Source organism: Pollachius pollachius (assembly GCF_949987615.1).
Source record: "Pollachius pollachius genome assembly, chromosome: 8".
Lineage (NCBI taxonomy): Eukaryota > Metazoa > Chordata > Actinopteri > Gadiformes > Gadidae > Pollachius > Pollachius pollachius.
In genome coordinates, this window is record NC_136941.1 from 19,705,821 (window position 1) to 19,722,631 (window position 16,811).

General features: G+C 48.0%; 1 protein-coding gene across 4 annotated transcripts in view; it reads left to right on the forward strand.

Annotated features, from left to right (window-relative positions):
* Window positions 1-1,055: 1,055 nt before the first annotated feature.
* Window positions 1,056-16,811, forward strand: part of LOC307079508 (neuron navigator 1-like) — a 37,046-nt gene continuing 21,290 nt past the window's right edge. For all 4 annotated transcript variants that reach the window (XM_079741879.1, XM_079741880.1, XM_079741881.1 and 1 more), the window contains exons 1-2: window positions 1,056-1,306; window positions 15,398-15,536. In XM_079741879.1, the coding sequence (XP_079598005.1) occupies window positions 1,224-1,306; window positions 15,398-15,536 (222 nt within the window). In that variant the 5' untranslated portion in view covers window positions 1,056-1,223. The remainder of the gene's footprint in view (window positions 1,307-15,397; window positions 15,537-16,811) is intronic.

Sequence of the window (16,811 nt, forward strand, 5' to 3'; positions counted from 1 at the left end):
CTTCTCTCTCCCTTCTTGCTCTCGCTCTCCCTCTCTTTATCTCTCTACTCTCCCCCTTCTCTTTCCCTTTCTATCTCTCTCTCTCACTGACTCTCTCCCTGTATGTATGTATGTATGAATGTATGGTGGCCACAACAGACGGACAGAGCTGTTCACTAGGCCACTTTGTGTTGAACAGGACTAAATGGTGTACAGAGCTCTGAGATGGTGGACACTTGATACTCACTCTGATCCACTGCCTCCCTGTTAGCCAACACACACTCGTTTACTAAAGAAACACTAGGAGCGTTAAGTAAGTGAAATAATAACCCAGCAATTACAGCCACAGCGCCGATGTAGTTTCTGGTGTAAGTTGACCATTTACACCCTACCCTATTATCGTCAATGTGTAAGACTATTCAATAGTATGTGTTTAACTAATCAACATCATATAGAATATATGTACAGGGTGCGATTTGTGAAAAAACCAGAGGGGGGGATAATTTTGAGAAACATTTTAAAATGTTTCAAAATGAAGACGGACCCAGTGTATTTTGGTTGTTAATTATTACGATGTAATGGTGAAAATACTTTGGGTGGGGGGGATAATTTTTATCCCCACCAAGGATAAAAATAGTTCAGCAGAGGGTAGGACGTGTAAACCAGAGGGGGGGATAATCCCCACCATCCCCACCGGCAAATCGCACCCTGTATATATATATATATAGGCCAATAGTCCTACGCTATTGTTTAAAAATAAATGGAATATACCCCGCTCTGGCGATTAGAAATAAGATATTGAAATTGATAATGTACTTGACGTCTCCTAATCAAATGGGATGAGCGTTGTTCTGGGGGTCGGCGCAGCTGGTTACGATCAGTGAACGGGGAGCCGAGGAGGAGGAGGAGGAGGAGGAGGAGGAGGAGGAAGAGGAATTTGGGGGTGTTGCCCTTTTTTTAATGCTTCCATGCTTCCCTCCTAGTGTACTCCCCTCCCGCAGCCCCTCCCTCCCGCCCTGTGAAGTGTTTGAGAGTGGAGGAGGCACTGCGGGAGTGTGTCAGTTCCGCTGCTGACTCGTACAGGCGGTTCCCCCCCGTTACCCGGCGGAGGATAGCACCCGGTGGTGGATTCTTTCGGGCAGCGCCGTAACGTTTTAGCTGAAGCAGTATCCGCAGCAGCAGTAGTAGTAGGATTAGTAGTATGCCCGAGTAGAACAAAGCGGCGTGAAACGGACGTAAACACGATGAGCGGCCGAGTGCTGAACGGCAAAATGCTGCAGCTGCCGGCGTCGCAGCGCACCGGGAGGACCATGCACTTTGTGTCAAGGTAAACCGGCCACACTGGAGGAAGCACGGTTTATGGACGCATCGGGAGCGTTTCATTGATCTGAGTTAGCATGACACACAGCTCAGCGTTGTTACGATTTAAACTTGAAGCGTAGACCCTGCGTAAAATGTAGCAAAGCAGCGTGTCTCATTTATGTATATATCTTAAAAACACCGCAGTTGTCTGGTGACATTGTTCACTTTGCAAGGGACTTCCTTTGATATCATAAGATGTTGAATGGATTTCCATGCGGCTGTATGGGAGATGGACGTTACAGTCGCTATTGTCCTAAATGCGCAGAACCACGTTGAGGCGGCACTTGCAGTGATGCATGGATGAGATGGAGCCGGCGGATCACCGGCATTGTTGTTAAAATGAGGAGGACATGATTCAGAGGAGATCCGGTTCGAGGTCATTAAATGCACGGACTGATGAGTGACGAATCTAATAGTTAAGCCAATGAATGTTCACAGTTTGTGAGAAACGCGCGTACTCCAACACATTCCTCCTTGAGCTGAAGCATTTTATATGGTCGACTGACGTCTCCATTGTCTTGGGGAAACGCAACAGTGACAACTGTTGGCTGATGTCCGGTGGGCTTTGAGCGGCAGGTATGCGGTGGGCGTGTGCGCATTGATCCGCTGCGGGGAGCTGCCGCGTCCGCGTCCTCCTGCGCGTGACCTACATTGTGAACGTCTTTCCTCCCGTTCGTCTGCAGCGATTGGATGAAAAGAGCAAGCCTTCTCGGTTTGCATTCACCCACGCCGCGTAGGCGAAGCGTTGTTTAAGATAACGTGTAAAAATACCTTGCAGTTACAACCCAAGGCTCCCTGGGAACGCGGAGGCTAATATGCAATTATGCAATTATAGTCGTTCTCACATGTGTGCACACCCCGCCGCATTTGCATTTTCCAACAGCACACGGAAAGGATGAGGTGCATTAAAATCTGACACACACACACACACACACACACACACACACACACACACACACACACACACACACACACACACACACTCGTCATTCATATGGGTTACTAAGTGCCGGTTGGTGGGGGTTGCTCCAACTCTTTTGGAGAGCTGACCTGCACCACCTATCGACCCTTTATGTAAACCCATTAGAGCAGAGGAGCCAGATCAGGCCATTATTCTCTCCCTCTCTCTATCTGTCTGTGTCTCTCGCTCTTTCTCTACCTGCCACCCACACACACACACACATACACATTGACATACACGTACACACAAATCATTTTAACTTCAGGCCTCGGGCTGCTTGGCAACATAGGTTTGTGTTGCTGTATGTTAGTGTTGGAAATGCTTGCCGTTTTCTGTCAAAATAATTGTCCACACACACACACACACACACACACACACACACACACACACACACACACACACACACAGTGAGGTATAGAGTTAAAAATAATCAAACGTATGATTGATGCCAGTGGTGTTGGTATCGTTGAGTGTGTGGATATCTATACGCAGTCCTGAGGTGTTTGTGCGTGTGTGTGTGTGTGTGTGAGTGTGTGTAATCAAACTGAAAACACACTTCACACAGAGGGGCCGCCAACCCAATGAAGACTCGATGTACTGTGACCTCATAGCTGTTGGTGCAGAGAGCCAACATCAACCCGTGTGGGGGCCTAGCGTGGCCCTGGGTGAGGGCCCCGGGGAGGATGGGAGGAGGTGGAACCCAACCGGACACAGCGCGGGGGCAAGAGCCTGCATGCAGAGAGCTGGCCTGGTATGCACCAGGACAACAGAGAGACAGATACCTTACGCATGAGACCCTTTCTCAGCCAGTGTTGTTCACCTCTCAGTTATTTCCATGTAGGAATTGATTGATTCCCTTATGTGTCTTTCGGGTGTATGCAACATATTTGCTTTACCGCATCCCCATAGCAACTGTTTCAACAGAGACCCACAGCTGTCAATAAAGCAGGTTTCACCACACACACACACGCATGCACGCACGCACGCACGCACGCACACACACACACACAGGGCATGCTCCACTGACCAGAACGGTGACCATAACATGTAGGGCTTAGGTCAAAACGGCCAGGGCTGATTAGAAGGATGATTTGGTTGTTTTGGCAACAGGCGACGGTGCTGACTCTGAAGAGTGAAGCAGTTAACAGCCACCTCCTGTGTGAAGCCTAATCAAAGGGAAAAGCTTGTTAGAGTTAACTGGACACAATGGCTTCTTTGGTCGTTCTGTGGAGTCGCTGTTATTTAAATAGTAATAGAGGAAAGCTGTATACACTTTGTAACTAGAAAATTCTCTATTTCAAAACAGCCAGTCCCGTCAAAAGGTTACATAGAAAATGCAACACGTATGGAAACAGTGTGTTCCTTTGGAGGCATGCAACCATTGGTCCTTCATGCTAATGAGAGTTACATGGCCAACTTTGGGCATACATTGCCCTGGAAGCGGAATGTCTGTGGAAATGACGTACCGAGCGGGTCCGATAGCGCTGGTCCTGCAGGCCGTCAGCGTCAGACAGGGTGTTAAGCCCGCCATGATAAAATAGAAACCTTATCATCACCGCAATGCCAACACCTCCAACTCCTCTGTATCCTGACACTCTCCATAACCGAGTCCTTCCAAACATCTATCCACAGCTTTTATCGGTGGACATGGATAACGCTTGGGCTCAGTGTGGCTAATTAGCACCCTAGGTTGCATCGAGGCAAGTGGAAGCCACCCTCTGAGAGGCTGAACCAGAGAAGTGCGCTCTGGTTAATTGAGTCAGACTCCGGTTGTTTCACACCGAAGTGAACAAGTTGACCCTCGAGGGGTCAACCGAGTGACTGAAGCAACCAGAGAACAGATGCTCGTAATCTGCACTTGTAAGACGCGTGCACACCTGCGCACTCGCGCACACAGGCAGGCACGCAGGCATACTCACACACACTCACAGACCCACAAAAGCACCCACACACATCCACTAGGTTTTTATTGTACACCCAGGAGCGAGTGTTCACAAGCAGGGCTCATATTTTCAGGAGGTGGTACCGCCTGTGGTTTAGTGAGTTCCTCTGTTACATCAAAGTCTGAGAGTGACCCACAGCCAGACTGTACCCCTTAACAGCCAGACGACTCTGAACCTCATAATAACCAGACAACCCTTTACCAGAACAACAACACCACCGGGTACCTGCAATGCTGGGTTGTTTGTGCGATGGTGTAAAATAGTTCAGTCTAGACTCCCATGTTAATAATCGGTTGGAGATAGCTTTTAGGGGCAACAAGTCCTTGATTTGGTTTTGCTGATGTGAACCGTCAGCACTTGAGAAAAGAAAGGCTTCTCTTCACAATGGTGAAAAGTGTTTCTAGGAGTAAGGTATTACCATTGAGATATTAGTGATAGAAGTGATTTTGGCTTGATGAAAAACACATGGGCTGTCGCCAGGTACAAAAGACCGGAACCCTGACTTGTGTTGAATCTCTCAGTGCTTTCTCTGTCTGGGCAGATTGCAGAGACAAGTGTTCCTCTCCAGAGAGTGAAGAGGGACTGCTCATTCAGCTTGTGTTGGAACCAGGAAGTTCATGCTGAGGACTTGTCTTTGAACATTTGTGGGCGGGGTGGTGGGTGTACATTTGAACGTCTGTCAAAAATGCTTTCATCCATGTGTCACGCATATACATCCCCGATATGTCTGTACTTGCGTATTTTTAAACGTACAATGCCAACAATTCCGACCATGCCCGGGTATGTGTGTGCATGTGTCGGGGGTGCGTTCAGGGAGTGGGTCCCTGGGAACTGTTTGCTCGGAATGCAACGTGCAGGGTTCTGCGCAGCCCTGGGGGGGGGGGGGGGGGGGGGGGGCGGGGCGGTTGGGAATGTGTACTAAACACACGATGAGAGCTTAAAGTGGCATGACCGCAAGCAGTGTTGAGTGACAGCAGGTGAGGTGCACTCGCACGCCTCATAACCCGCGCCGCAGGCCTGTCCTTCTCCGAGTCTCTGGTGCGTGTGCACACGCATGCAGCCCTCCACCTATGCGTTTCCTCACAGGGGGAGCGATTGCGTGTCTTTGTGTGAAAGCTCTCAACGTGTCGGCCTCATCTAAAAAATGCTGAAGGAACTGCGCTCAATGGTCCTTTTTGTTCAGGCAATGTTTGGACAACCCTTAGCAGGTGATCAGTGGTGCTCTAGTAGGCTCTAAGGTCCCTTTGTTCAAGCGGGTTCATACGGGAAATACCTGTACGGTCACATTTAGCTTCCTCCTTGGCTCAATTGTCTGGACTTGATTGGTTCTTTGGCTCTGTCTCTGGTTGTTTTTTTCCGTCTCTGATTCGATTTTGCTCTCTCTATTCTAACACTCTCTCTCTCGCCCTCTTTCACTGTCATGTTGGGCTGTCTCTCTTTGCATCATCTCCATCACCTTCACACAGTTTGAACAGCATAATAAGGTAATTGTACCTGTTCAGAATCTCACATTTGGAGCCTGGTGCTTGTGATCAGCACCAGTCTCTTAACAACAATGCTGGCTCTTTTAGTCTTTATCGTTCATCGCGGAGCTTCTTCCCTCCTTCACACAGAGAGGGAGATGGTGTCCTGGAGATTGTTGGTGCGCCAGTTTAACAGTTGAGCGGTTGTTCTGCCGGAGGTACGGCGGCAATGCCAAGCTCCTGCCCTTTCACCCATGGACCACAGCTAGCGTCATAAGGACACAGAGGCTGCCCCATCTGCCTGTTGGTTTACCGTCTGCGGGTCTCTTTGTCTGTCTGTTTGTCCGCCTGTCCATGTAAATACGTGTTGTGTTGAGTGTGTGTGTATGCGCCGGTGTGTGTGTGTGTGTGTGTGTGGCTGATGTTCTCCTGTGTGTGCAGCTGTTTGCAGATACTGATAATGCATTCTAACGAGTGGTCGCCACACGTCAGCGACCTTTCAGGGAACCGACTTGGCAGTCAGTCAACCGTTATTCTTGCACTCGCTCAAGCAGACAGAATAGTCTGGTATTATGGTATGCTTCTAATAGGGTGGGTGTTAGACAGCTAGTTCCTTGTTTCCAGAGTCGTACTTCTCAGTTCTCAGATCAGTACTTCTCAGTTCTCTGCTTTGTTGCCCTTTTTTTATATGTGATACACAGCTGAGCAACACACAGCTTAACAGTCACCACTGTGTGTGTCGTTAGTGTGTGTCAGATCGTATGTGTATGTGTGTGTGTGTGTCAGTGTGTGTTTGTGTGTGTGTGTGTGTGTGTGGGTGTTTGTGTGCCGCGTGCGGTACCTTCTCTTTCACAGCTGCTTCAAGTTAACAGCGACCTGGTCGGAGCGTGCATTATTTAAAAGTAGCACCTCCTTTTCTCTCTCTCTCTCCGCCTCCCTCTTCCGTTCCTCCACTCCCTCCCTTCGCTCTCGTATTTTTTTCTCCCTTTCAAACCAAAACATCCCCAGTGCGCCGTCTATTCTCCCAGCCGTTGAGTCAGCTGACAGTCCCGGCTTGGCCGGGGTCCAGAGGGGGAAACTCTATCCCAGGTCTTAGCCCCAGTCCGGGCCTCTCCTCTCTCCGGGGTTCCCCCCTCGTCCGTCCCTCCCCTGGTCCCTCAGACTCGTGTTTTCTCCATATTTCACACCAGGCAGACCTACCAATAGTGTAGTGGGGACGTCCATTCCGTCTCTTTCTCCCCCTATCTCCTGGTGCTAGTGTGTTCTGTGGAGGGCCGCGGGGTGGGACTATCACTGCAGTGCTTTATCAAGGTCAAGGGTGACTGGGTGACATGGCTGTGTCTCTAGGGTTAGGGTTAACCATGTGGAAGTCGAGAAAGAAATCCCCAAAGGTTTTAATTGTTATGAAGGAATGACATTTTTAAAATGATCAGAATAGGAGCGATTGGATAAGATCTGAACGATTGAGACTATTAAACTATTAAAACTGGTGTTCCTAGCCTTTTATCACAAACCAAGAGCTCAGAAGTTCAAACTAAATAATTGTTTGTGGTTTCACCCTATTCTCAGATCTGGATTATTCAGATCCTCTTACCCTCATGAGTGAACTTTAACCCCACCTGGACTAGAGAAAAAGATTATTAATCCATGACTGTCTTCTCAAAGTTCTCTCTCTCTCTCTCTCTCTCTCTCTCTCTCTCTCTCTCTCTCTCTCTCAGTCTCAGTTGTTCTCTATGGGGAGGTGTCTCTCTCACTCTAAGGGAATCTGGAACCTATCTGAAGCATGTCTCTTTTCTTTGTCTCTACCTCTCTCTCCTTCAGTCCCCCTGATTCCCCTTGTAGGGGCTACGGTATGAGAGGAGTTGGAGGTGGACTTCTCCCAGTGTCACCGTGCCCTGCACAGCGTCCTGCACTGTTCCTACCATAGTCCTCCACACGGTTCCATATAAGAACCTTGTGGTGTTTGAATTCCCCTCAGCCTGTCTCAGCTCACGTAGTGGAGTTGCTTGATGGCCAACCTGGCCCTCTGATATGGCGTGGTGAACTCCACTTCAACTTCATCCTTCCCGCCAGGAGCCGGCAGGAGAGGAGATCATTAGAGATAAAATGTCCCTGTGTTTAAGAAGAACTGTTGCAAGACTTACTCTACTACCACCGCCTGATCTTTAACCATTTACTTGCTTTGTGTGTGTGTGTGTGTGTGTGTGTGTGTGTGTGTGAGAGAGTGTGTTTGAGGTGGGGAACCTACGTGTTTGAATTACTTTATGGCTTTTTTACCTTCATTCACAACTCGAGAATCATTACCTAGAACGTGTCAATGTGAAATGTGGAGTGATGGGGAATTGCACACAGACAAACCCCCAACCCCCCCCACACACACACACACACACACACACACACACACACACACACACACACACACGCACACGCACACGCACACACACACACAGTGTGAACATGTTTGTCTTGTCTGTGTGTGTGTCTGTGTGCTAAACCCTGAGGTTTTTGCTGTCATGGTTATGCCTATCATAAATGCAATTGGGTTACTAAACTAAGATGGCCATTTAGGGCTGTGACCCCAACACCGCTTTTTCTCTATACACACACACACACACACACACACACACACACACACACACACACACACACACACACACACACACACACACACACACACACACACACACACACACACGCTCGCTCGCTCGCTCGGACCCCTTGCATCCTTTAATCCTGGCGACAGATGGAATTAGTTGTAATTATGTGCTCATTAACCCCCGCCTATCCTGTAATCCCCCTTAAAGCAAACATACGGCTGCGTTAAGAGTCCATACATCATTGTCTCCTTTGTGCGTGTAACTGTTTACCGTATGGCTGCACGGTGCCATGTGTCGCCACGGAGCAGGAAGTAAGACTTAATATCCTGACAAACGGTAGCTGAGGAAGTGAACAGCTCCTAGTATATGGTTAACCCGCTGAGCCGAGGCGGTTGGAGGGACATTGTTGCCTGTCAATGTTTCACTCCTGTGTGTTACTAAGTCTCTTTCAACACCAACGGGAGAATCCCCCCCCCCCCCCCCAACACTGACAGTAGCTCACCCAACAGTGACGTGAAAAAATGGGGAGAAAGATAGCAGAGCAGCACTATCTTAATTACAACCATTCTCATAGCCATGTTCCATACATTGACAAAATATGCTCTCAAAATTAATAATAATAATTATTAATTTCTACCCGATACGCATGCTGTTAAAACAGGGAGGCGTTTACTGTCGGTGGTGTCTCAGCAATGTCATCATTGGGGATGGACTCTGGTTGGATATGCATTATCTTATCACTTCACAAAAGGTATTTTAATATATGACAATTTGACATGAACCCTTTTAAACATTTATGCATTTATAACATTGTGCATTGGTAATGTAACTTACATTACAAATACAAAAAATTCTAAGCCATCCAGTTATCCAGACAGTAAGCAAATACTTAACTAACCTGTAGTTTACTCATCCAATACAATATCTTATTTGAAACAGATTGTTTTAGTAGCAATCTGATATGCTCTTAGAAGACCACTCTAAGACAAAGTGTGTGTGTGTGTGTCTGTGTGTCTGTGTGTGTGTGTGTGTGTGTGTGTGTGTGTGTGTGTGTGTGTGTGTGTGTGTGTGTGTGTGTGTGTGTGTGTGTGTGTGTGTCCTGCTGCCAGGGAAGGGTTCCAGGTACCCGTATTGTTGACCATCTGTGCTTTCACCAACCACATGTCGCCCCCCTTTTTAACCCTTCGAAATTTCTTACAGATTGGCACATTAAACCTTGAATCCTCTATTTTATTTGATGATAATTGAATCGTAAACATATCAGGTGTTACTCCGGGGACATTTAGACGGGACTGTGTGTGTGTTGTGTATGGCCGGTCCGCAGAAGAGGTCTCTGCCAGGTCAGACCTTGGCTGTGCTCGGGAGCGTGAAAGCCTTGGGTTTCCAACAGGCCCGCGGGTGTGGTTGCTCGTGCTGCTCTCCATGGAAACCCGGTCGTTACGTGTGTGTGCGAACGTACTCCTGCGCGTGGTTGGCGGGGTGACTTGTCGTGCATGTCAGAAACTGGACGTTAATCTATTTAAGACAGGGCCCATTCCTCATTCCTTTTCTTTTTATTGGCCGAAGATGACCATAGGATGGGTTCCTAATTATATGGGAAGGCAGCTTTGCAGGGCTTTTGGTGAGGTTATAAACCTTTTATTTTTAATGTAGTTGTGGTGGATAAGTAAAGAAACTTAACTTGACTGTAAGGTCACCAGGCATTAATGGATTGTGGCTCTTGGCTAGCTCTCCTTCCAAGCACGGCTTTCCTCTTATCTCAATCTGGATCCTATCTACCGGACTTGATTGATGTCGCACCGAGATTGCATTTGCGTAACCCCAGTCCTGATTCTTGGACTGAATCCGTTGCTGGGTCTTCTTGGCAGAACGTGGCAGATCGAGCTTTAGATAACATCCCCCATCCTGGAGCGCTGAAGCGGCGCTGGCTGCTGCTCCTGGCTGACCTTGACCTTTCGGGGGGTCACACTCCATTTACATTGAGGGGATTTTGCTGACACTTTTATCCAAAGTGACTTACAACCATTGATTCACCGATCACACACCTACAGCGGAGTCAACCTCGCAGAGCGACAGCCAGCTCGTCAGGCACAGTCAGGGTGAGGTGTCTCGCTCAGGGACACCTCCACACTAAGCTTGGAGGAGCCGGAGATCGAACTAGCAACCTTCCGGTTAACAGTCAACCCGCTCTACTTCCTGGGCTAATGCCGCTCCCTGACTTCCACTTCCCTCAGCCGGCCCGCTGAGCTGGACGCGCCCGCAGCAAGGCACGCTGAGCCTCTCTTAACTCGTCATTTTGTCCGACGCAGCCTCACTTATGTTGTATCCCTTGGTGTATAATCAAGGGGATTTATGATCCTCTTTTGCCCCCCTGGTTTCTCTGAGCCAGACGGGCACTGCCCTGTTTTCCATTCTCCTGAATGTCATCAGCCGACGCACGCATCAGCGGACACCATCTGATTTAGCCATTCCGGATCCTACCATGCGATGGGGTGGATTTTAATAGGAATGGAAATTTCCTGTCCACTCGTGGCAGCAGAAACACTTTCCATCCACATTGGGTCGTAGTCATGTGAAAATAGAACTCTCCCCCCCGACCACGTATGTGGCGACACGTGGTAGATTGAGCCTCATGCTTAGAAGGATTCCTTTGCTCTGTTTTTATATTTTTATTATTTTTATCAAACTGTTCATCCGTTGACACATGACTTGTGCCCCTCACAAACCCCTCAATCAGTCGTCTCTGCAAGAGACACGGTACTCCTGGTTTTGTTTCCTGCGAGCTCCTCATTAGTGAGAATGCATTGTTCACCGGCACGAGGTCCCCACACGATGCTCCGATCCCCCCACAGCCTAGAGGGGAATTCATTTAGTTGCTAATTATGCATCTACTTAGTTGAAATGGGATATCTCCATTGATTGCGTGGTTGATTGTCATTGTATCGTCTCTCTGATTGAGTGATTGGCAGCTTATGCCACCTCCTTCTCTCTGCATAAGTGCATTGCCTCCTCAGTGGTCTCCTGGGACTATGGATCAGGTGATTAGTTAATTGGTTATCCAGCCTTTATGTCACTCCGGTGAGAAGGAAACAGTAAACATGCCCTCTTCTTTCACCAGCCATCACCTTGTTGTAAATCCTCAACCAAGGTCATGTTGTCAACCGAAGGCTATCAGCGTAAAGCTCATTCAGGAAGTCCCGACTGGCTTCCCCTCCCCCCCCTCTTTTCCTCCCCACTGTAGCAAAAAGCATGGTTTATTGTTTTGGCCTCCGCACTGTTTGCTGATGTTAGCTCAGGGAATAGGTTATCAACCAATCAAAGTCTGTTTTCTAGAGCTGGCAGGACTCCAGCTCCCAGCAAGCTCTGCCACAATGCAGCCCACAGGCTCAGCTCCTCTGTCTCCTGGGTGGCTTTCTCTGACCTTTTTGTGATGTGACCACATCATCACTCACACCCCTCCCAGAGGCAGCAAACACACTGCAGGTGAACACAGAAGAAACACGAAACCCTGAGAGGAATCGGAAGATGCGTTTATGGCTGCCGAAATATAACCGAGGTTCAGAACTGAAAAAAGGAAGAGAGAGAGAGGAACTGAGATAAGAGCAGAAACAATAAGAAGGAGGAACTCTTTATATCATGTGAGAAAATACAACAACTGTGGGCAAGAAAACAGAAATAAGTGTGTGCAAGTAGAATAGATGGAGACCTCCCTACAAGAGCGCTCTGTGCGCAGCAGAGAGGAGCATTCATGGAGATATCAGAGCAATTAGAGCCGTGGTCTGAATAGCAGGGGAGACAGAGGGCCATTAACCACACTGGGCTACTTAGCTCACTGGGCGCTATTGAACCACTCTCTGACTAGCTTATTAGGCTGTGTGTGTGTGTGTGTGGGTGTGTGTGTGTGTGTGTGTGTGTGTGTGTGTGTGTGTGTGTGTGTGTGTGTGTGTGTGTGTGTGTGTGTGTGTGTGTGTGTGTGTGTGTTGTGGATGTTCCCCTTTCCTGCACATCAGACAAAGAGATGACATCTCTGTGTGTTTCCTGTGTTTCTGTTCATGCCTCTGGTATCTCTTGAAGACTGGATACTCAGCTGCTTTGTTTCAATGCCATTCTTCTCCCCTGGCACATGTGTGGTTTTATGAGGGATGACAGTGGGGGGGGATTTTTCTTAAATTAACCATAACCAACGTGGAACTTCAATCCACCGTGACTTCAGAGTCTACGTTGCATTTGGTTGGTTGGCAAGGAGGAAATGAAGTCTGTTTTGAACAATGAGTTTAATCAAACACACCTCAACCCAACCGACATTAAGTGCCGCCCAAAATCAAATCATCATTGATTTTCATTTTACTGATTAAGTTAGTGCGACAGGAGAGCGTTTTTCAATGTCAAGATTGTACCCTACGGCTGTTTGCGTTCACTTGGTAGCCATTTGCCAAATGCTGATGGGGTTAACATTCATGGGAATATTCAGCAGCTGTTTGTTTGACCCCTTATAATAGCTTTACTACACAGACATTATATACATTTTATTTTGCTAATACATTTTAGATTTCTAATTTCAGATAATAACTATTTTGAAATGGAATTTGAAGTGTGTCTGTGTGTGTGTGTGTGTGTGTGTGTGTGTGTGTGTGTGTGTGTGTGTGTGTGTGTGTGTGTGTGTGTGTGTGTGTGGGAGCGAAGATAGGCCAGAGCAAATTAAGGTGAATCAAGACGTGACGTGTAAGCTGTGTGATTGAGATTCATTAACGCCCTGGGAGTCGGACACTAGCTAATCTGAGCCAACGTGAGACAAATGGACTCGCTAATATTAGCCTCCAGTTTCTGCAGCTGCTGAGAGAGAGAGAGAGAGAGAGAGAGAGAGAGAGAGAGAGAGAGAGAGAGAGAGAGAGAGAGAGAGAGAGAGAGAGAGAGAGAGAGAGAGAGAGAGAGAGAGAGAGAGAGAGAGAGAGAGAGAGAGAGATGTCTGCAGCTGGTGTCGAAGGAAGGAAGGAAGGAGGGGAGACGAGGAGAAAGGATGGGAGAAGGGTTGGGTTGTCGGGCTGCAGGAACAGCACAGGAAAGAACCAGAGATGGATCTTCTGGAGGGCTGATGAATCACGTCAGCAGAACGCTTCTTCATGTGTCATCCTCTCTTAAGCTCTCCTCCATCCTTTCCCTTCCTCTCTCTCTTCCCTCCCTCTCTTTTCCCCCCTTTCCCCCCTTTCTCTCTTTCTTCCCTTCCTCTCTCTCTTCCCTCCCTCTCTCTTTTCCCTCCCTCTCCCTCTCTACCTTACCTCCCTCTCTCTTCCCTTACAATTGCTTGTTTTCCTTTGTTCCCGGTTCTTCCTCACAAAACTCTTCCTACTTGACATACAGAGTCTTGGCCCTCTTTCTCACTAACAGGCTGTATTAGTCCTCTGCAGTGTCAATGGGGAAACCATCAAACAAAGAGCTGTGGAGAGGTGTGGAACGCTGTGTAGCCGTGCTACACAGTGGTTGTTCTATCCAGCTCAGATCAGACTCATCGAATCAGATGTTGTTGTTTTGGCTGTTCCATAGGGCTAACTGGGGCCACTCAATTGTCTTGGTAATATTGGTTATGAAATGACCGTGGTGATTTTGCTTTTAAAGGGCTGATTATTATCGTCCGTTCCAGGGGATGCTGGGATAAACAGCAGGTCACATCAGCTGATCTAGACAAGGCTATCGAGCTGTTGAATGTGAACTCTGACCTGTAGAACTCCTTTTGTTTCTGTCTGTTGTCTGTGTGTGGTAACAGTCACCAGGGCGATACAGTGGTTTCATTAATGTTGTTTTCTTTCCGGTCGTGTGAATAATTCAGGAGAGAGAGAGAATTATCGTTCACAAAGGCGCGGATGGGCGGGCAGACAGCGCCAGGCACGCTGAATAGCAGCAGGTTGTGAGACAAAGAGGATTCTGGAGAGAGCGGGACGTTATTAGTGACGCACAATCCAACTGCAACATTAAGTCAATTCTTCTAATACCGATAATTAGGAATGAAGCATGAAGGATCAGAATTAATGATCTCTAATCGTTGTTTGGCCGCATCTTTTATGGACAATATAATAAAGATAGAAACCCAAAGCCCGATGCAGCCGGACTGGGATCCGGGGCACTGGAACCTGACCGACCAGGTCCGGTGGGGCGTCTGGGCATGTCCGCCCTGCCACCGGGACTTAACCTTAATCTTATTTTGACATACAGGCGCGGCAGCTTGACAGTCAGCCATTACAAACAATCTCATCATATCTAGTGTTTCAAAAACCCACGGGCTACGGGGGAGGTGGGGAGGGGGGCTATCGTGCTCCCCTCTCCCTCCCCCATCCAGTGTCAACCCCAGGGCACAATGTGACCCATAGATGCGCCCATCCGGAAGGAAGGGCACCCCCCACCCCCCCAAACACGCCCTGAATCCCCCCACCCCATCCCCCTCTAGTCCTAAACAGCATCAGTCCTCGCTTCCTTTATGGACTGATATACCTATATGACCCTAATGAGGATCAGAGCCTAACCTTTACTTCCTTACCATGACCTACATAGTGTACACACACACATGGACGTGCCCCCACACACATTTCCACAGCACATACACGTACACACACAAACACACAGACCGTGTTACACATTGCTGATGACACTCCCCCTCTTTGTTCTACTTTATTTTCCGATATCAGACGACAGATGTGTTCCACTTACTTTGTATTAATTGAACTTAATATGTCGAGGCGTTTCATGTCGGCTGGAACCCAGACAGCAACTGGTTCCAACGAGATGTTCACCAGCACACACTTTTGGGTTTCTAAGTTTGGCAGCTTATTACGAACTAAACAATGAATCATAACTGGATATGTTTTTCCGCTTTTTAAGAACACTTTTACATTGGTTGTCATGTACATCTCTTTGCCCATCAGTTCATAAATCAGTTAAAACAGGAAGAGATGTATTGCATTGTTGTGTTTTGTTGATATATTGCAGTGTTTATTGCAGTCTGAATAAAGTGTCTGTTCACCTTTCCGTACTTGTTACTGATGGTTGATTGTTGCTTATGATCAGGAGGATTGATGTGTATATTCTCGTTTGTCTTTACAGTTGGGACGAGAGCAGCTCCATCAGCAGTGGTTTGAGTGACGGCTCGGACAACCTCAGCTCAGAGGAGTTCAACACGAGCCCTGTCCTCAACTCCCTCCCAACGACTCCTATTGGCTCCCGCAGGAACTCAGGTGTTGTGGTAAGTAACTTCAACCTATCCTATAGATACTGCCTGCTGCATGAAGTCATATTGGAAGCGTGTACTGGGAAACAAACCGATTCTGAGAACCGAAATGAGGAACTGGAAACTATATGAACATGGACAAAAAATGAAATCCAAGCTTCTCTGAGAATTATATTATTGCATTCCACTTCCAGGTTGAAATCTATTTCAGAACGTTTATTTGGGTACATCAATTATGGAGAAAACATCACCAACGAAATCAGAGCAGAATCAGCCCTTCCCTCACACCAGAGCTACATCAGAGTTGCTTGTGTAGCTTGTAGCTTTGTGCACTGCAGCACACCCAGTGTAGCCTCGACGTACACACCAGACAGTATGAGACAGCGTGGGATGGAGTGGGATACTGTGTGTGGTGGGTGGGTTGGAGGGGGGGGGGGGGGGGGGCTTTCCTAGAGTGTGTGATGTAGGTCACACCTCCGCGCTATGGCTTATCTGACTGGTGTGGTGGGAGTGAAGGCAGACGGTATAATAGGAAGAGGAAGAGAAGAGATGGAGCAAATCGACGTAACCATGGCAACCCTAGCACAGAGAAGGCGAGAGTGCGCCACAAACCTTTGTCTGTATCAGTTGTCGCACAGACAGATCCAGGACTCAAAAAGCTGCACAAAGACACACACATGTGTATGCATGTGCGAGTATACACATGCACACACACACACACACACACACACACAAGCACACACACAAACACACACTGCACATTCACACACACAGACAACTATCGTCTCAGACACAGAATAAGATCACCTACATAGAGCTACTGACACACACATGAAAACACACACACACACACAGATACTCATGCACACACACACACACACACACACACACACAAAGCCATCTGCAGTCCTGTATCCCGGCCAACCAGCCGGAAGACCCTCAGCACCATCCTCCACGCCTTGATGCAGTACCCATAGCAACCATTACCCCGCAATGGCATCATTGCCATGATAACCAACCCTCTTCCCTTCCTGTCCATGCTAGCACATGTATGTGTGTGTGTGTTTTTGGACCTTAAGTGTATATCTCTATGTCTGTGTCGTTATTAATGTTTGCGTCAGATCTAGCAGAGCATGCATGTGTGACGCATTCTACCTTTTACAGCGTGTGTCTGACAAAACAGCAGTGTTTTATCAACATCGGGTGTACGGACAGCACCCACGCACACACTTAAACACACACACACTCTCCTATGCATTCCTGGTGGGATGCAAACCTGTCCAAGGGGTC